The 20,673-nt window shown below is 56.5% G+C and overlaps 2 protein-coding genes across 2 annotated transcripts; one reads left to right on the forward strand and one right to left on the reverse strand.

Moving 5' to 3' along the window:
- Positions 1-694: 694 nt before the first annotated feature.
- LZTS1 (leucine zipper tumor suppressor 1) lies at positions 695-8,513 on the forward strand. Its single transcript, XM_014892415.2, has 3 exons — positions 695-3,772; positions 4,128-4,952; positions 5,545-8,513. The coding sequence occupies exons 1-3, from the start codon at positions 3,422-3,424 to the stop codon at positions 6,202-6,204; spliced, it is 1,836 nt and encodes a 611-aa protein (XP_014747901.2). The 5' UTR covers positions 695-3,421; the 3' UTR covers positions 6,205-8,513.
- A 2,374-nt stretch (positions 8,514-10,887) lies between these two features.
- On the reverse strand, positions 10,888-19,607 carry ATP6V1B2 (ATPase H+ transporting V1 subunit B2). The gene is made up of 14 exons (XM_014892416.2): positions 19,299-19,607; positions 17,652-17,707; positions 16,961-17,059; positions 16,275-16,368; positions 16,109-16,186; positions 15,478-15,617; positions 15,282-15,383; positions 14,687-14,784; positions 14,260-14,383; positions 13,615-13,765; positions 13,256-13,338; positions 13,058-13,162; positions 12,456-12,585; positions 10,888-12,351 (listed from the first exon to the last, which is right to left on the reverse strand). Exons 1-14 carry the CDS (start codon positions 19,405-19,407, stop codon positions 12,215-12,217), a joined length of 1,506 nt encoding a protein of 501 aa, XP_014747902.1. The 5' UTR covers positions 19,408-19,607; the 3' UTR covers positions 10,888-12,214.
- Positions 19,608-20,673: the final 1,066 nt, after the last annotated feature.

Genomic DNA, 20,673 nt, shown 5'->3' on the forward strand with positions numbered 1-20,673 from the left:
TTTCTTTTTTTACTCTTCCCTCTTTTTTTCCCTTCCGATCCCCCTTTTTGCCTTTTTTTTTTCTTTTTCTTTTCCTTTTTTGTTTTCCCTTTTTTTTTGCCTTTTATTTTTTCTTTGCCCCTTCCCCCCCCCTTTTTTTGCCTTATTTTTTTGCGCCTTTTTTTTTTTTTTTTTTTTTTTTTAATATTTTTTTTGCTATGGAGCAATCTCACCACCACCCCCAGGCCATGCCCAGCTGCCGGGGGGACACAACCACAGCGGGCACGGAGCCCACCCAGCCCCTGGCAGCGGCACCGCGGGCTCCAGCAGCGAGCAGCGGGTGTGACGGACTCCCGGCCCGTTCGAGTGCCTGGAACGTGTCACTGAGGCGGGGGACTCTTCTCGATGAGTGTGTCCCCCCTCCTCCTCCTCCTCTTCCTCCCCTCGCTAATGGCAAAGCGGGAGCGCTTTGTGCTCCATTCACTGCCCCGGCCGCGATCCAAACCAGCCCGGGGAATGTCACCGAATGAGCGGCGACAATGGTGGCACTGAATGAAAGCCTTGTCGTGGGGCCCCGAGCACAAAGGAGAGCCGTGAGCCCGGCGCCTGCCCGGGCAGGGGCTGAGCTCGACCCAGCAGAGCCGGGAGGGGCTTAGGCTCGGCCTGGGGGAGAGGCTGGGCTGAGCTCGGGGCTCTCCGAGCACTGGGTGCTGCCGTTTGTTTGGGGAGTGTGAAGAGAAGGATTTGGGGAGTGAAAAGAGAAGGATTTGGAGAGCAAAAGGAGCAGGGTTTGGAGAGTAAAAATCAGGGTTTGAGGAGTAAAAGAAGCAGAGTTTGGGGAGCAAAAAGAGTGGGATTTGGAGAGAAAAAAGAGCAGGGTTTGGAGAGTGAAAGGAGCAGGGTTTGGGGAGCCCAGCCCCAGCCAGGCACAGGGAGAGCAGCAGGAGCTGGAGCAGAGCTCACACAGCCCAGGGCAGCTTCATCTCCTCAGCCCGGGGGGTTCAGCAGCGTTTGGGGGTCCTGGAGGCTCAGGCCGGGTTTGGTGCAGCTCCCAGGCCCAGCTCAGTGCCAACGCTCCAAATTCTGCACGGAGCCATCCCCTCCATTAAAGCACAGCTCAGATACCCCAGGTAACGCTTTCCACCATGGAAACTCCCCCCTAGGGCCACATTCCCGGTGTCCCCAAGCTCCAAATCACCTGGGCAGGACAGGGACACAGCACCTGGCAGCGCTCGAGGGAAAGAGGAAGGAGGCAGAGCCCTGAGCCGGGCTCTTGGCAGCTGCTCTGTGTTATCTCCCAACAAACACCCAAATGTGTGGGAGCATCTGCACGGCGAGGATGAATAATAACCCAGGAGGGAAAAGGAGTGGGCGAGAGCTCGCGGGGAAGAAGGAAGCGCTGGCATTCCAGGGAGGAGGGGGGGGAAGAACAGGATCGGCAGGAGCAGAGCAGCACGGCGGGGCCGGGAGGAAATGAGGGCTCCTGGAGGGGTGACCTGCCTGGGAAGGTGCAGGGAAAGCTGCTGAAAGGGGGAGCTGAGGCTGATAAAATTGAATTCCTGGGGGGAAGGAGGCGATGGGAGAGTGCAGCGCTCCCACGTGCAGGGTAGGGATGACTGGGATGAGGAGATGCCATTCATTTTTTTTAATCCCCCTCTCTTTCTGCACAAGCCCGAGTGGGTGAATCCACGTGTTTTCCCCAATCCTGCAGGTTCAGCCCACACTGTTTGTGGGGGTCTGCCCCCCAAAACCCCCCACGCTCCCAGCCTGAGATCTCCAGCAGGGTTTTCATGCACCCACGGCGGGGCTGGGGGGGGGGGGGGGGTTTGATCCTTTAAAGAGCTCGGAGCTGCTGCCCTGGGGGTGCCAGGCTCGCTGTCCCCTTGGATGTGGATTTTTTTGGGTGCCTGTGGGAGATGGGAGAAGAGAGGAGGCAGCGCTGGGACTTTGCAGGAGGCGTTTCCATCACCCCCAGCCCTCCCACACACGCCCGACAGGGCTGGGCCCGTTTTTCTTCTCCTTCCCTCTAGAAATGAACACTCGGGAAGCCGTGGAGGAGTTGATCTCCGTGGGTTCCATGAGCCGGTGGGAGTTGGAAGGCGCTGGAAGGGTCACAGACGCTGCTCGGGGAGGGGACACGGGGCTGGTGCTGACAAAAGACCCTTGAAAGGCTCATTTGCAGCAGGCACAGAGCGGCAGGGACACGCTCGTGCCTTTTCTGGCTCGCTAATTGCTGAGTGACGCTGGCTCGCTAATTGCTGAGTGGCAGCGCAAACCAGGCTGGGGTGATCACAGCCAGCGCCAGAGCGGCTCTGGGGACAGCCAGGCTGGAGGCGACATCGCGGGACCCACCGAGGACACCCTGACCCCACACACAGACCCACTCACCCCTCTCACTGCGGGGTTGGACTCCATCTCAAAGGTCTTTTCTTTTAATTCTGGGATTTTGTGACCTCGGGCCATGTCACACCCCCTCGGTGCTCTCCAGCTGTGCTCCCTCTCTCCAGCTGTGCTCCCCCAGTTTAACCCCCAGATTCCTGCTTGGACCGTGGGAAGTCGCTCTGGGGAGGATTGGAGCTCCCAGTGCGAGCTCTGAGCTGTTCCAAACTCAAGGAGCAGAAACATTCCCTCCCTCCTCCTCCTCCGGTGCCGACAGGACCCAGCTCATTTCATTGACGGTGCCTTCCCCCTCCTCCCAGCTCACCCCGAATTATCGAGATGGATCTGCATCCCCCTCAGTGTCACAGAGGCCACCGGGAGCTGGGGATTTATTTTATTTCTGTTTTTTTCCCTCCCAACAGGGGAGCAGAGCGCCCCGCGTGCCTCTGATCGCAGCACTCAGAGCCTCTTGTCCCCTCGAGTGCCGCACAGCCATTAAGGCTCATTAATTAAGCCTCTCGGCCTCCCTTTTCAGGCGGGTTAAGAGGGGCGCTGGCAACTGGAGAGGAATCCGGGAGCTCCAGGGATGCGGGAGAGGTTTGGCTGCGGAGGAGCCAGGATCGGGCAGGAGGCTTTTTGGGATTGTTGGGATGGTTGGGATACACCTGCCAGGCACCCAAAAATCGCCACGAATCCCTTTTTCCTCCTCTGGCCGTTTTTAGACGCTCCTGTAGAGAACTTTCCTGGCTTTATCCAGGACGCTCCCAGCCACAGACTCCCAGCAGTGCCCGACCACCCTCTGGGGGAAGAACCTTTCCCTGAGCCTCCCCCGGCTCCAGCCGCTCCCTGGGTGCTGTCCCTGTCACAGCCAGCTCAGCACAGCCCCTCGGGAGGGGTCTGAGGTCCCCCCCAAATCTTTCATCTCCTCTCCCACCCTTTCACCCCCGACCCGGCGAGTCCCGGGGTGGCTTCTCCTCGCTCACGCCGTGTCCCCGCGTCCCCAGGCTCGCCGCTCCCGGCCGCACCGAGGGCTCTGCTATGATCTGTGGGCGCCGGGAGCAGCATGGGCAGCGTCAGCAGCCTCATCTCCGGCCACAGCTTCCACAGCAAGCACTGCCGCGCCTCCCAGTACAAGCTCCGCAAATCCTCGCACCTGAAAAAGCTCAACCGCTACTCGGACGGGCTGCTCCGCTTCGGCTTCTCGCAGGACTCCGGCCACAAGTCCGGCTCCAAGAGCAGCAAGAATGAGGATTTCTTTTATATCAAGGTCAGCCAGAAGTCGCACGGCTCGCACCGGCCGGACTACACCGCCCTTGGCGGCGGGGAGCTGGGCGTGCCCGCCGGGACCAGCGGGCTGGACTTCGGGACGCCCACGCCGCAGAAGTTGATGCCCTTCCCCAGCCAGCTGGAAGTGGTGAGTGGGGAAAAGCGGCCCTGGGAGTGGGGGGATGTCCCGCTGGAGCCATTCTGTCCTCAGAGCGCCTGCGGGTGCCACCACGGGGCTGTGCTGGTTGTGCTCCATGAGGGGAGAGCAGGTGGGGGGCAGCTGGGGGCACCCTCTGCTTTTGGGGGTTTGGATCAGCAGCATGACCCGAAGGATTTCCGTCTTTTAATTTCCTTGTAAACCCAGCAGTTTTAGCCAGCAGCTTCCCCCCGCTCTGAGCATCCCCCCGAGCCCTCGGGGGACACGGGCTCTGTCCCGGGGTGGGGGGAGGACACACGAGGAGGAGTCGGGGTCGGTGCTGACGGGCTCTGCTCTCCCCTGGCAGGCCGGGGAGAAGCCTCTGCCTCGTCCCACGGCCTTCAAGCCGGTGCTGCCGCGCTCCGGGGCCATCCTGCACTCATCCCCCGAGGGCGGGGGGGCCCTGCCCCAGCAGCTGCACCCCCCGGAGAAGGGCAAGGAGCAGGAGCTGCGGCCGCTGCCGTGCTCGGGGGGTCTGTCCGACTCCGGCCGCAATTCCATGTCCAGCCTGCCCACGCACAGCACCAGCAGCAGTTACCAACTGGAGCCCCTCGTCACCCCCATGGGCCCCATCAGCCGCTTCGGGGGCTCTGCCCACAACATCCTGCAGTGTGCCATCATCCAGGACAGCAACATGATGAGCCTCAAGGCCATGTCCTTCTCTGATGGCGGCAACAAGATCCTGAACCCCGGCAAAGCCCCCCACCACCACCCCGGCGCCGAGAAAAGCGTCTGCGTGCGCTCGCCCCTCTCCACGGATGAATCCACCATCCAGGAGCTGGAGCAGAAGCTGCTGGAGAGGGAGGGGGAGCTGCAGGAGCTGCAGTCGAGCTTCGAGGAGAAGGAAATCAGCTCCTGCCAGGCCTACGAGGAGAAGCAGCGGCGCTGCAAGGAGGAGCTGGAGGGGCTGAAGCAGAAATGCAACAGCAAACTCAAGCAGACGTCGCAGAAAACGCAGCGGACGCAGCAGGTGCTGCACCTGCAGGTGTTCCAGCTGCAGCAGGAGAAGCAGCAGCTGCGGGAGGAGCTGGAGAAGCTCATGAAGGAGCAGAACGTGCTGGAGACCAAGCTGAGGTCCTACGAGAAGGAGAAGACCAGCTTTGCCCCGGCGCTGGAGGAGACGCAGTGGGAGGTGAGAGGCGAAAAGGGGTCAGAGCTTGGGGGGCGTGGAGGGGGAGAGCTCCGAACCCCCCCAGCCCTTCCCTCCTCTGGACCTGGGAGTGCCCCAGGCTGTAGGAAATGGATGTGAAATCCCAGCAGAGCCCCAGGCTGTCCCCCTGGGGACTGGGATTGAGGTTCTCGCTGCCCCTCTGAACCCTTCCTGTCACCCAAGGGAACAAGCACAGCACAAAACCCCTCAGGCATTAAAATAACTCGGCATTCCCGGCCTCCAGCTCGGGGTTTTCCTGCCCCACAGGAGCTGTAAAGTTCTTTCCCACAAGGAAATAGGAAGTCCTTGCCATGGCTGTTTATTAGGGAGCAGTAAAACCTTCCACCCTCTGCTTTAGCTTAATTTCCTCACTCCGTGGTATCGCTGAGCAAACACAGTTCATCTGCTGGAAATTCCAACCTTTGATAAGAGGTATTTGTAATATTAATTAAAAATAATAATTAATGATAAATAATTATAAAAAAGTTAAGTTCAGTGTCTCCACGTGCTGAACCCCAGCTCACACGGGGTTTTCCCCTAACTCAGGTGTTCACCCCCCCCCCCCCTCCACCAGGTGTGCCAAAAATCCGGGGAGATCTCGCTGCTGAAGCAGCAGCTGAAGGAGTCGCAGACCGAGCTCACCACCAAGACCACGGAGATCCTGAGCCTGAAGGCGCAGCTGAAGGAGCTGAGGCTGAAGATGGAGGGGCTGGAGATGAAGAGCCAGGAGCTGGAGGTGTCGCTGCGCACCAAGGCCATGGAGCTGGAGGTGTGCGAGAACGAGCTGCAGCGCAAGAAGAACGAGTCGGAGCTGCTGCGGGAGAAGGTGAACCTGCTGGAGCAGGAGATCCTGGAGCTGCGCTCCGAGCTCGCCGTGCTCCGGGAGCAGCTCAGCGAGGCCCGGGAGGGGCCCCGGCCGGGCGGGGACGATGCCCAGGCCCTGCAGGGGCAGCTGGAGAGGCTGCGGGCGGAGCTGAAGGCGGAACGCGACAACAACGAGCAGATGAGCTGCAGCTTCCAGCACGAGCGGCAGACGTGGAAGGAGGAGAAGGAGAAGGTGATCCACTACCAGAAGCAGCTGCAGCAGAGCTACCTGCACATGTACAAGAGGAACCAGAGCCTGGAGAAGATGCTGCAGCAGCTGGCGGCGGGCGAGGACGGCAAGGAGCCCATCGAGCTGGAGATCCCCGGTGCCGACGTCCCCTACGAGGACATCATCGCCACCGAGATCTGAGCCAGGATCTGAGACAGGATCTGAGCCGAGATCTGAGCCAGGATCTGAGCCGAGATCTGAGCCAGGATCCGAGCCGAGATCTGAGCCAGGATCTGAGCCAGGATCTGAGCCAGGATCCGAGCCGAGATCTGAGCCAGGATCCGAGCCGAGATCTGAGCCAGGATCCGAGCCGAGATCTGAGCCAGGATCCGAGCCAGGATTTGAGCCGCTGTCCCGTCCCGTCCTCGCTGCCCGGGGAGACGCTCGGCCCCCCTGTACAGCCGAGCTGAGCCGTGTCCCCCCGTCCCTCCGTCGTGTTCCAGAGGTGACCAAGCCACTCGTGCCAATGGTGACGTGCCCGCAGCTCCCCCGCCCCGGCACCGCCCCGGCACCGCCCCCTCTGCCCCTCGAGGAGCCCCGGTGGGGCGGGCAGGGACCAGGACTCCAGGGAATTCTCTGCCATCCGTGCCCAGAGCCCAGGGATGCTCTGCTGCAGGCTCAGGGAACTCAGCCTGGCACAGCTCTGGGGATGGCACAGCACAGTCCTGCCCACTGATGGTGACAGGAATCAGCCCCGGTGTGTGCCCAGCCCCGGGGATGGCACAGCCCCAGGGATGGCACGGCACAGTCCTACCTGTGACAGGAATCAGCCCCAGCTCCCTGGAGGAAGCTCCCACTCCTCCTCCCCCTCCGTTGATGCCAATCCCAGGGCGCTGTGGGAGCACAGAGCCACCTCCTGCCGCTGCCACATCCACCCCTCCCCGCCCCCGAGGGCCTCGGGAAGGTCCCCACCTGCTCACACTCCCCCAAATCCCCGTTCAGTCGGAGCACAGCCCCCCTGCACTGCACCCACACCCTCCCCCTGCCCGGCATTCCCAGCTCCCCCCACAAAAACTCCGTCCCTTTTCCCGGCTGCCGGATCAGCAGCTGCATCCAAGAATTCCCAGGAATGTCCCAGCCATGGTCTGACCAAGGAATGGGGTTTGTGTTCACCCCACAGCACTCGCTGGGGTTGTCCCTCCCGGGACCCCCGGCTGCCTTATCCCTGATCCCGCCAAGGGAAGCTAAAAAAACCCCAAACCAGCCACTTTCACCTTAATTTCTACCCCAGCTCTTAAAATTTCCTGCTGCCACCAGCGAGTGGCTCCATGGATAATGAGGTGTTGCTGCTGGTGACCCTCGTGTCCCCCTGACTGGGGAGGGAACCAGCAGGACCCAGTTTGTGGGGTGGGGGCTCCAGCCAGGACCCCTCTGTGCCAGTGCAATGATATTTTTGCTGCAATTATTTACCCACTGCCCCATTGCAGGGGTCTTTGGGGAGGGGGAGGGAGGGTCTTGCACAATCCCAACGCCGCCAATTCGGCCAAGGGCTCCGAGCTGTGCAAAATTCCGTGTCCCTCGTGCCATTCCAGCCTGGAAAGGTGACACACCCAGGAACCAGTCTGTGCCTTCTGCACCCGGCCCTGAGCACCCCAAAGCATTGCCCCAGCTCTGCCAGCTGGGCCTGGCACTGCCCAGCTCATCCTGGCACTGCCCAGCTGGGCCTGGCCTTTCCCAGCCATTCATGACATTTACAGCCAGCCCTGGCACTTCCCAGCTGGTCCTGGCACTTCCCAGCTAGTCCTGATTTTTCCTAGCTAGCCATGGCACTGCCCAGCTGGTCCTGGCACTGCCCAGCCAGCCCTGGCTTTTTCCAGCCATTCATGACATTTACAGCCAGTCCTGGCACTGCCCAGCTGGGCTGGCATTTCCCAGCTAGTCCTGGCTTTTTTTCAGCCAGTCCTGGCACCGGCCCAGCCAATCCTCACCCACAGCCCACTGGAAAAATCCGAGCTCAGCTTCCTGTGGGCCCAGCCCGTGCCCAGCCCTGCCCAAGGATGTTCTGGAAAGCAGAAGGGTCAGGGATGGCGAGGCCAGCTGGGATTTTGTGCCTCCCCCAGGGCACAGCCCCGTGCCAGGGCTCTGCTCCCGGACCCTCCCGAGCCGAGGGGAGCAGAGCCCGTCCCGACCTCGCCCCTCCCGGCAATTCCCTGCTCCTGCTCGCCTCGGTGGCACCGTCCCTGTCCCTGTCCCCAGTGTCCCCGTGTGCCCCCAGCTCGATGATGTGATCTCCAGAGGCCTCGCCGTGCTGCCTTTGCACAACCTTTGCGCTGTGTGTGCCCGTCGCATTCCAGGTGTGTCCTCCAGGTGGGAGCCGTGGCCCCACCCTGGACAGAGAATTATTTTTCTGCAGGTTTTTTTTTTTTTTTTTTGGATGTTCTTTCTGGTGACTGATGTAAACTACTGGTTAATTTTATGTTTTTATTTATAAATAAATTTTTTAAAACTTCCCCGGGTGCTCGGTGGCGTTCTGGGGATTTTCCATGCCCAGAATTTATCACAGCACACCAGGGTCCCCTCTGGGGACATCCTTGCACCTGGCCCTGCTTTTTGCAGCCCTGAGTTATCTCTGCTCTGCAGCTGGGATAACCCGAGCATGGAAAAGCAGGGATTGGGCTCTGGGATCAGGGAGAGTGGGATAATGGGAGAATGGGATAATCCCCCCGGCCCAGCTGAGCCCCCCAGCTTCACCCCCTGCTCTGCGGGTGAGGCTGATTTTCACCCTGACCCCCCTGAGCAGGGAGGGCCCAGTCCTGAGGAGATCCAGGGAAAATTTTCCCGAGGGAGATGTGAATTGTGGCTGCTGTAACAAACCCGAGGTCGGATTTTGATTATTTCAGCTGTTTTGCTCCAAACCAACAAAAAAGAAAAAAAAAAGAAAAAAAAAGAAAAAAAAAGAAAGAAACTCTGCCACTTCTGGCTGCACCCACGGGGCAGGGGGTGGATCTGGGCACCCCAAAAAGGCACCTGGCACCTGCTGCTGCTTTCCAGGGAAATCTTGGCTGTGCTCCCGCTGCCCTAGGAGTGAGGGAAATTTATTTTTAGATTTATTTTTTAGTTTATTTTCGAACTGCTGGGGAGGGAAGGGACAGAGAATCCCCATGAAGGCACAGGAATGCCCAGAGAAGCCAAAACCTCATCCCTGGAAACCCCAAATCCCAGCCCTGAGAGTTCTGGGCTGCTTCTCCCAAAAATGCAGGTGATGGTCGCACCCCTTTGCCACCAAACCCCTCCTGAAGCTGCGGCTGAGGATGAGCTGGGCCAGCCTTGTCCTCTCCCTGGCACAAACCTGGATACTGGGAGAGCACTGGGATGTCAACTGGGCACTGGGGATGCACCAGGAAAGCTGCGCCCCTGCCCCTGCAGGAGACACGAAGCAGCAAGGCCGGATAATCCCAGGGGAAATCCCTCGGGGACAGGTTCAGCGTGACCAGGGTGCCTTCAGAACCACCCGAGGGGCACCGCGGGCTCAGTTTTTGGGGGGCAAACAGGACCGGGGAGGGGGGGGGTCCCTGCCCCGCTCCAGCTGCCGCAGGAGCAGCGCGGCTCGTTGGATTAATGAGCTCATGCAAATGAGCCCCGAGACGGAGAAAAGCCGATTTGCATCTCCTTTCAGCGTGTCTGCCTGTGTGCGGGGCAGAGGCAGCCCCGAACCCGAACCCAAACCCAAACCCAAACCCAAACCCAGCTCCAAACTCGAACCCGAACCTAAACTCAAACCCAAACCCTCCCGCGTGGGTCTGAGGATTGAGCGGAGCCGCCTCTCGCTCGCAGGGCCGGCTTTGGGGTAAAAAATCCGCTTTTGATGTGTAAATGAGCCCCGGCAGCCCGGGGCTGGCCCTGCTTCGCATCTGCCAGCGGCCCCAAAGCCCCGGGGCAGGGACGGAGCCGCCCGGCGCTGTCCCCTCCCCTCCCCAGGCAGGGGACAGCTGGCGTGTGCCCCTGGCAGGCACCGGCTGCCAGCCCTTGGCGAGGGGCTGAGCCCCCGGGCGCTGCTCGTTACTCATTATGGGATCAAAAAAAAAAAAAAAAAAAAAATCTGAATTATAAAAAGCAGGCGGCCTGGAAAGGCCCGTGGGAGGCAGCTGGGAGAGCAGCACGGCCCTTGGAGCCGGTACCTGCTGTCCCCAGGCGGGCCAGAGCCGTGCCAGGAGCTGTCACTGCACTGCCAGGGACACAGGGACAGCGGCACAGCCTTTGTGCATCCCCTGTGCTGAGCCCCGGGGGCTGGGGGGAACCAAAGCTGGGCTTGGTTAGTCCTGGGTTTGGGTTGGGCCTGGTCAGTTCTAGGTTTGCCATTCCTCTGTTTGGTTTGCCCATCCCTGAATTTGGTCATTGCTGGGTTTGTTCATTCCCAGGTTTTCCATTTCTGCCTTCGGTCATTCCTGGATTTGCCATTGCCGTTTTCCAGGGCCCTGGGCCAGGCTCAGGCTGGCCCCAGCAGGGCCAGGCTCTGTCCTAACCCTGAAGGGGAAGGGAAAGGCCTGGGGTCACTGACTGACCCCCCTCCTATCCAACCCCCAACTACACTGGAGTTTAAGCTCATTTTCCAGGAGTTTTAGGTTTCCAGCTGCACTGGGAGAGGGAGGGATGTGAGGACAGAGGGATCACATTCCCTGCACATTCCTGCAAAGCCTTTCCTCGTGACTGCTCAGGCTGAGGCTGAAGGTCAGACCCTCCTCCTCCTCAGCTCCAGGGACAATGTGAGAGTGGCTCCACTGACCCTTAATCCACAGTGAAGTTGCTCCACTCCCATTCCCAGGATCCCAGGGGACAGGAACACCCCAAAGTGATTTTTCACCCCCAGAACCACCGAAGCTCCCGTTTGTTCAACACCTTCCATATTTAATTTATTTAGAGATTCTCTACATTAAAGTATTTTCATGCCTCCCATCCTGACCTCAGGAAGAAGAGGCTGGACACAGCTTTGGGTGGAATGCACTGGAATCAAGTTGCTGTTGCAGCCACAGAGAACACGGGACAAACCAGAGAACTGCACAGGGAGACGTCAGGGAAAGCTGGAATTAGCACATTCCAGTCATGTTAGCACCTTCCCAGACGGGCCTGAAGGCGTGCAGGGAGGTGCAACATGCTCTGGTGAGCCAGACCAGAGCTCAGACTACAGGAAAGCCTGGAAAAAGCGTGGAATTCTGCCAGCAGCAGCAGGCCCAGAGCCTCGGCTGAACCCGTTGGAAAAGGAACAACACGGAATTGCCCAGCCAAGATTGCAGAGTTTGGGAATGCTGAGCTCAGGGCTGAGGCAAATCTGTGCCTGGAGTGCAAACCACAACAGCTCCAGCCATGGCACGGGCCCAGCACAGCTCGAGCAGGTTTCAAATATCCTTTCTCACATTAAAAGCTGCCATTTTTTAACTCCTGGTACCTGGTGTAGTACAGGCCATGGTTTAAAAGCTGAGCTCACCTGGGCCAGGTTTTAGGTTTGTTTTCACCTCTCAGGATCCCCTTCAGCAGCAGCACAAAGCCTTGAATCACCCACAGCTGTGGTGACACTTCTGAGCTCAGACTGAGTTGCTGGCTCTGTTTGGCATCTCCAGAATTCAAACAAAAAAGGGTGAAGGAGGAAATCTACTCTGCAAACTTCAATTCAAAACCTGTAATTCAGTATTTAAGCTTTATGCTGTTACTGTCAGGTAGCACCTCACTGTCCTGTGAAAGGACAAGGACTTTCCCACCTTTGCTCCCCAGTGTCACCTCCCTCTGTTTTCAGTTCACACAAACCTTTCAGAATATGCAGCCCTGCTTAAAAACCTGCATTTTTCACCGAGGAACGTTGTCCTGCAAGTCACATCTCCTGTCTCATGTTTTCTAACCCGTGGTTTGAAAGTGAAGATTTGCAATTTCTGGTAATGCTCAGCCTTGAAAACCCCACAAAAAAAGGCTCCTTTCAAAGCCCAAACCTCGTGGTGGCTATTGCACATTTTTAAAGCTGGCCTAAACATCCTCCTGAAGATCCAGGCTATTGGGAGAAGGGATATTTTCCAAACTGCTCTCAGTGGGAACAAAGTGTCACACGCTGTGCCACAAGTGTCACCTGCTGCTGGTTGGAGCTGGGAGGGCGACAGGGAAACACCAACACATGGAAAAGGAAACCAAACCAGCATGTCACAGAGCAGGGGCACAGGGAGCTGGGCTAGTGCTTGGCATCCCGAGGGTAGAACTCGGCCAGGGTGCTCTGGGGGATCCTCTTGAGCATCTCCTTGGGGAAGATCCTGAGCAGCTGCCAGCCGATGTCCAGGGTCTCGTACACCGTGCGGTTCTCGTAGGGCCCTGCAGGGACAGCCCGGGGAGGGGAGGGGGGATGTGGGGCAGGGAATGGCACAGGCAGCTCTGGGGATGAGCCCTGCCCTGCTGGGAGCTGCTGGGATCCTTACCCTGAGCGATGAAGTTCTTCTCAAACTTCTGCAGGAACTCCAGGTACAGGAGATCGTCCGAGGTCAGCGCCTCCTCGCCCACCACGGCCTTCATGGCCTGCACGTCCTTGCCGATGGCGTAGCAGGCGTACTGTGAGGGCAGCACGGCTTGGGCCCGGCTCGGGGAGCAGGGAAGGGCCTGCAGGGCCCTCACACCTCATCTCATCCCAGCCTTGCCCTGGCAGGGACAGCTCCTGCTGTGCCACCTTATCCCAACCCGGCCTTGGGTACTGCCAGGGATCCCCAGCCCCTCACTGCCAGGAATTCCTTCCCAATCTCCCCTTTCCCAGTGGGAATCCATTCCCTGTGTCCTGTCCCCCCCTGCCTTGTCCCCAGCCCCTCTCCAGTTATCCTGGAGCCCCCTCAGGCTCTGAGCTCTCCCTGGACCCTTCTCTCCATCTGAACACCCCCAGCTTGGCTCATCCCTTCTCTCTAATCACTCACAATGCCTGTTCAAAACCAAAACCTCTCCCTGAACACTCAGCCAAGGCCATAAAGCAGCCTCAGGAATGTTCTGGATGCCAATGTTTCCTGGCCCCTGTTCCCAGAGGGGTTTTACCCACCAGCTGGTTGGACACATCTGCGTGGTCCTTCCTGGTCATGCCCTCGCCGATGGCCGACTTCATCAGCCGGGACAGGGAGGGCAGGACATTGATGGGGGGGTAAATCTGGGGGGGAAAACACCCAGGAGTTATCAGGAATCCTTAAAAAAAATCAAATCAGAATAACCCCAAACACTTTGTGAGCAGTGAGGCACACACCTGCCTGTTGTGCAGCTGCCTGTCCACGTAGATCTGTCCTTCAGTGATGTATCCAGTCAAGTCAGGGATGGGATGAGTAATATCTGTGAAAAGAAAAAAAAAAAAAAGTTTTGAATATTTTTAGCCCTTTTATATCCATTTCAGCACTGAGCTGCAGCTTTTTGTTGCCAGGTGACTTCAGCAATTATTCCCTCCACAAATCCCAAATGCTCTTGGAGCAGGGCTGTGAGCACCAAGGCTGAGGCCTCAAAGGGTGAAACATTTTTATCAGAAGGCAGCCAAAACCTGGAAGATCCAGGAAACCGTGCTGCTGTGAGCCCCAAGGGCGGTGTTTTGCAGACCCCCAGGCTGTGACTCACCATCGTTGGGCATGGTGAGGATGGGGATCTGGGTGATGGAGCCGTTCCTGCCCTCCACACGCCCAGCACGCTCGTAGATGGTGGCCAGGTCAGTGTACATGTAGCCAGGGAAGCCACGGCGCCCAGGCACCTCCTCCCGAGCTGCTGACACCTGGCACAGCCACAAAAACATTGCCAAGGGGTCACATCCTGCCCTGGGCACTTCCAGCACCTCTTCTGCCAAGTGCAGCCACACAAACCCCCTCAGGTGTTTGTCAGCACAGGAAGGGGCAGATCCAGAATGAGGACATGAAACTGCTGGTTCATGGAATGATGGGGTGGTTTGGCTCGGAAGGAAATTTAAATATCAAAATATCATCCAGTGCCACTCCTGCCATGGCAGGGTCACCTCCCACTGTCCCAGGTTGCTCCAAGTCCTGTCCAGGCTGGCCTTGGGCACTTCCAGGGATGGAATTACCAGCAGAGAAATAAATCCCAACTGACCAAGGAACAACAAAAACCCTCACTGGCTGTTCCCACCCACTCCAGTGAATATTAATTCCAACAGCTTGAGCAGCAGCTTCGCTCCTCACGTCACACCAGCCCTTTCTGCCAACACCCAGCCTGCCAATAAACACATCAATTAACACCTTAATGCCCACACACCTCTCTGAGAGCCTCGGCGTAGGAGCTCATGTCTGTCAGGATGACCAGCACGTGTTTCTCACACTGGTACGCCAGGAACTCGGCCGTGGTCAGGGCCAGGCGGGGAGTGATGATGCGCTCGATGCTGCAACACAACCCTGAGCTGGGGGGGGGCTGCCAGGGACGCCCGGGGGTCACCCGGGGCACCTGCAGCACCACTGCACCTAAAGCTGCACAGGCATTTCACCTGGAGCAGCAGCATTTCAACTGCAGCACCACCACTGCACCTGGAGCAACATTTCACCTAGAGCTGCACCACCATTATTGCACCTGGAGCTGTAGCAGCACCATTGCACCTGCAGCGTTGCTGCCACAAAGCCCAGCACAAGCAGCACCTGCAGGACACCCGTGAGGCTCCATCCCCCCCCCCCAGGCAGTGGCCACTCACGTGGGGTCGTTGGCCAGGTTCAGGAACAGGCACACGTTGTCCATGGAGCCGTTCTCCTCAAAGTCGGACTTGAAGAAGCGAGCGGTTTCCATGTTCACCTAAAGCACAGTGCTGGCTTTAACCTGGCACGTTTCACATCCAATTAAGGGCTGATGAGCTCATTAATAACCCACAACAAGGATCTCCCATCCATCAGGCTCCTCTGCACTCCCAGAGTGAACAAATCCTGGAATTCCAGGCTGGAGATCAAGCCTGAGATGCTTTATCCTGATCAGCCACGCTTTGTTAGAATCATGGATGATTCTAACACAGAATGGTTGGGGGGGAAAGGACCCCAAAAACCCCTGCAGTGCCATGGGCAGGGACACCTCCCACCATCCCAGAGCACTCCAAGCCTCCTCCAACCTTGGACACTTCCAGGGATGGGGCAGCCACAGCTTCTTTGGGCACCCTGCTCCAGAGGCAGATTGCAGCACTTCCAAAATCCTTTGGGATTTTCACCCATTCTTGAATTCCACACACACAAAACCTGCTCAGACTCTCAGAACCTCCCTGATTGCTCCAGCCCCACTTGCCCCCAGCACTGTGGGCTCACCCCCATGGCAGCAAAGACGATGGCAAAGTTCTCCTCACTGTAATCCATCACATCTTTGGATTTCTTCACCAAGCCAGCCTGGCGACAGATCTGAGCTGCAATCTAGGCAAGAAACACCCCAGGGTTTGCATCTGATGCTGTTCCACGGCCCACAGTTAAATTCAGTTTTGACTCCCAGCAGGTTTAGAGGCCTCACCTCGTTGTGGGGCAGCCCAGCAGCTGAGAAAATGGGGATTTTCTGTCCCCTGGCAATACTGTTCATGCCATCTATGGCTGAAATGCCAGTCTGGATCATTTCCTCTGGATAGATCCGACACTGGGGGTTGATTGGCTGGCCTGTGGGATTTTTGGAGAGAACACAATGTTACTCCTTTACCCCTGGACATGCTGGGAGTTTATCAAACAATATTTATCAATCACCCCCTGATAAATGGGTACAAACCCCATTGTGACACCAGCAAACCTTCAGCTGCACCTGGTCACACCTGAGCCTTTCAGGCCCCCAGACTGGTGTTAAACGTTCATGTCAGTGCTAGGAATGATTTAAAAGCCTGCCAGGTTATCAGCATTTCACCTTTAGGTGTTGTAGAATTAAATCTACAAATAATAAAGAGCAGCTTCCAAGCACTGCAGAAAATTTTCTGCTCCCTCATCTCCCTGCACTTGGGTAATTTAATTGGAATTTGATGCCACATAAAAAAACCTCAAAACTGAGGTGAAGCTCCTCCCAAGTTAGCTCTTGTGTTCTAAACCAAATATGAAATTCAAAAAGCTGAAACACACCAGGTTTGACTCTCCTCCCCCTCAGAAAAGGATTAAGAACAAACCCATGATGTCCAGGAAATCCTCAGCCAAGACAATGGGGCCTCTGTCTATGGGTTTTCCTGATCCATTGAACACTCTGCCTATAGGGAACAATAATAAAAAGATAATTATTATGAAAAGCAGCTAATTTGGGATAAACCTGTTCACTCCTCACATGTAAATCCTCACCAAGCATGTCCTCTGAGACTGGGGTTCTCAGGATGTCCCCGGTGAACTCACAGGAGGTTTTCTTGGCATCAATCCCTGAAGTGCCTTCAAATACCTGCAAATGCAGCAGGAAAAATGAAAATAAATCACAGGACACAAGTTTTGTGCTTCACAAAATAATCCCCGAATGCTGCTTCACCTGCAGCCCCAGGGCACAAAGCAGGAGCTGCTGTGGAAAGAGCTTCAAGAGCTGGTAGAAAACACCACAAAATTCTGCTTTAAAAAAAATTCATGGATTGTATCAGCAACAACCACCAAATCTGCTGCAATTCCTTTGATCTCAAGTGTTTCCCCCCTGCCAAGTTCTTCAGATAAAATCATGTGAACAAGGAACAGCTTTTGAGGAGAAATACCAGCACCCACTTAGCACAGGGCTGAGCTGGAATCCAAAACTGTAAATTCCAGGGGATTCCTTTAATCCAGCAGCAAAGGAATCCAGTGGGGTGGAAATAAATCCAGAGGGGGTGGAAATAAAAATGTCACCGTGCACTGCCAGAAATCTCTTACAATTATTGATGTCACTTGGAATAAGCAGGTGACTTGGTTGTTTTCATTTAAAAAGAACACCTCTCCAGACAGGTTTGATTTGGTTCATGATTTATTAATCCTGATTAATAAATGATGGAAAAAGAGCCTCCTGCTCCTACCTGAACCACAGCTTTGGAGCCACTGACTTCCAGCACCTGCCCACTCCTCCTGGTGCCATCGGGCAGGGTCAGGTGCACGATCTCGGCGTACCTGGGGAACTGAGGGGGGGAAAGCATTAAAATCCAGCCAGCAAACCAAAAATCACCAGCTCCAAGGCTGCAAACGACTCGGTTTTTAAGAATAAATTAATCATCAGAACCAGACTCCTTCCCAGGATATTGAGTTTCCCAGGTTAGAGCCATTTTTAAGGGAATAAACAACATTTGCACGGTTGGAGCTGCCAGAATCAGTTCTAAAAACTCGGAGTTCCGAACAGCAGCAGAAAGCCCCAGTACAAAAGAAAAACCTGCAGCAGTTTTGCCCTTAAGAGCAGGCTGAAAAGAAGCCAGAATTGTTCACAGCTTCCTTTTCCAGAGCACTGGTGTGGAAGGAACAAAAGCAAACAGGTTCATTTCAGCTTGGAATTTAATCAACGTTCCCGAGCTTTGGGAAAACTCAAACTCTGTTTCCTTTCCTTGCCCAACAACTCTCCAGCCTTGGATGGGGGAATTTCCACACTCCCATTTATCCCAGAAGTCAGAAATGTATCCAAATCACTCTGGGGAATTTCCCAGCAATCTGGATTTTACCTTTCCCAGCTTTTCCTGTCAACTCTCCCTCCAAAAGCTCCATGAGCAGCTGAGAATTTACCTTGACCTGGTCCAGGATAACCAGGGGCCCGTTCACACCTGACACGGTTTTGTAAGCTGGAAAAAAAACCACAAGGCAGGAGTCAGGAATATCCCAAATATCCCAAATCCCATTTTCCACTGCATTCCCATCACCAGGCTCAGACCTGGGGCCTGATTTCTGTTTATTAGGAACAGGATTGGGTGTCCAGCAGTTTTCCTGCTCCCTGGAGGTGACTCTGAGGTGATCCCAGTGTTTTCTTCCCCACAGCAGGAATTCCCTGCTCAGGCTGGAGGGGCCCTGGCACAGCAGAAGGTGTCCCCATGGCAGGGGTGGCACAGGACGGGCTCTAAGTCCCCTCCAACCCAAACCACTCCATGATTCTGCGATTCCAAGGGAGGATTTTGCTGTCAGCTCGGGGTAAAAGCATCACTTGACCCTCAGAGGGAGGAAATCCTGAGTCAGAGCTCCCTCAGGGTCACGAGGAGCAGCTGGGGCTGTTCCTCACTGGAACAGGAGGGGAAATGGCAGAGTGGGGTCATGCAGAGCCCAGCCAGGATCCCAAATTCCTGCAGCAGCACCAAGGAATCACCAGAGCCACCCCAGGCCTGGCAGCTCCCCAGCTTCTGTCTGCACTGTCAACAGCTCCGTGTTTACCCAGCAATAAAACAGCTGAAACTGTTGCAATGTCAGAGCTTAACGAGCAATAATCAAACTGCTCCAGGTCAGGGGAGCTGGGCTTCAACTCAGTTTTACTCCTACGATCCTTCTCAACACCCTGAGACAGAAACCTGTCCGTTAATTACTCCTAATTAGCAGCAGCATCCGGGCTGCTCCTGTACCCTGAGCAGGGAGAATCCTCCAGGATTATGGAGGAGGAGGAATCAGCTCAGGACCAGCTCAGAGCCTGAGGATTTGCAGCCACGAGCCCTGGAAAACCTGACCCTGAATGAGGCATTTCACCCCATGACCGTCTCATGAGCGCTCCTTCCTCATCACCCTCTCCACCAGTTCCATGACGAACCAAAAACAACCCAGAACATTTTCCATCCCCAGCTCCGTGCCAGTTCAGGGAAAAGCCAGAACCTACATGGAAAAACCTGGAGTCACCTTGGCTTCAGAATAAAGGCCCGGAATTGCAGTGATGGATTTGGCATCCAAACCTGATGGGTATTTTCAAAGGATCCGTGACCCAGAAGCTGCTGGGCAGCACCCTGCAGGTCCTGGTGCTACTCAGGGCACAGGTAAAGCCATTTTGTGTCATTGATGACAGAACAATCACCTTCACACACTCTGATTTCTGTCCACTGCGCTGCCGTGAAGGGATTTTACCACAGCGCCGCATTTCCCCTTTTTCACCCAATTTCTCAATTCAGTGTTCCAGAACAGACTCCATCCCACCCTCCCATTTCCCGTTCTCGGTACAAACCCCGGCTTTGCGGGAAGGACACGCGACAGCCGCGCCATCAGCGGCCTGGGCTGCCCAAATCCCCCGGTTAATTGCGGTGATTAATTACAACCCGAGCCCAGCCTGCTCTGAGGGGTGGGCGAACCCACGGCTGCGGCCTGTCCGTGCCCGGGGCTGCGGCTCCCGAGCCGAGCCGGGCCGGGCCGGGCTGAGCCCCCTCCCCGCAGCCCCCCGGGTCCCCTCGGCTCCCCCGCACTCACTGAGGCGCGGCTGGGACAGGAAGTCTCGGGTCAGCGCCGCCGCCTGCTCGCGGGGCCCGCCGGGCCCGGCGCCGTTCACGGCCCCGCGCAGCGCCCGCACCGCCGCCATGTTGGACCGGCTGTGAAGGGGGCGGCCGCGCGTGCGCGGGTATAGCGCGGGCAGGGACACGCCCACCCACGCACGGGACACGCCCACCCACGCTCGGGATACGCCCACTGGTGGTGAGGGGCGGGGCCGGAGCTGTCCCAGGTCCTGAGAAGGAAAAGGAAAAAAAGGAGAAAAGAGGAAAAGGAAAGAGAAATGGAAGAGGAAACTGAAGAGGAGGAAGAGGAAGAGGGAAAAAAGGGGTTAATTGCAAAGAATAAAAAACTGAAAATTCAAAAGGGGAAAGGGAAAAGGAAAAAAGGCAAGAGAAAAGAGGAAGAGGAAAATAAGGAAAAGGAAATAAGATCAAAAGAGAAAACGTTTACAATAATAAGAGACGGGGAAATAGTGAAAAAGAAGGATAAAAAACAAAAGGAAGTAAAAGGGAAAGACAGGCAGAAAGGTGGAGCAATGAGACAGAACGGGTTGGGGATTAAATCAATCCCCTCCCTCCTGCTGGCTCAGAATGGGAAATATTTTGGGAAAGGTCTGCAAAGAGATCTGGGTGATTCTGGGCTGACTGGGGGAGCAACGAAGCAGAGAGAAACCAAAACTTCCCGGCTCGGCAGCTCCGGGCTCCCGCAGCAGATGGTGCTGCTGCCCCGCTCATGCCCCGCCTCAGCTCCAGACCCCGGGAAAGCAATTTCCAGTTCAATTCTCCACTCCTGAAATCCATTTAAAGACTTCAACTCCCGCTCTAATGCTCGCCCAGGGAATTCCCCGGGCAGGGAATCTCATCTGCCGTTCTTGGCGATGGTTTTGGGGCCAGGCAGGAGGCAGATGAATGGCCCCAGCCAAAAATTTATGTGCCAGAGGAGGAAAGGTGAATATATTTCAGATTTATTCCCTCTCCTTGCAGTAAATCTCCATATCCTAGATGAAGGATAGTGATGGTTTGGGGTTGAAAAGGGAAATCATGGAGCCAAGTGTCAGAAGTTTAGGAAAACAGAAATGATGGAAGGAAAGAGCAAAATCCTGTGAGGTGTGAGGGGATTTTCCACCCAGCTGTGCCTAGGAGGAACCAGCCTGGCTGGGCCAGGCAGGAAAAGAGCACCGGGAAAAGCCATGGAGAGCATCCCATGGGCAGGAGACAGCGCTGAGGCGAGGAGAGACCAAAAACTGCTGGTCCCAACATCCTCCAGAGCTCCAGGATCCCAGGCCAGGTGCCTCGATCCAGGCAGGAATAATCCTGGTGCTCCAGGATCCAGGTCCAGGTGCGCCAATCCAGGC

This window comes from Sturnus vulgaris, chromosome 28 (assembly GCF_052056855.1).
Source record: "Sturnus vulgaris isolate bStuVul1 chromosome 28, bStuVul1.hap1, whole genome shotgun sequence".
NCBI classification, from domain to species: domain Eukaryota; kingdom Metazoa; phylum Chordata; class Aves; order Passeriformes; family Sturnidae; genus Sturnus; species Sturnus vulgaris.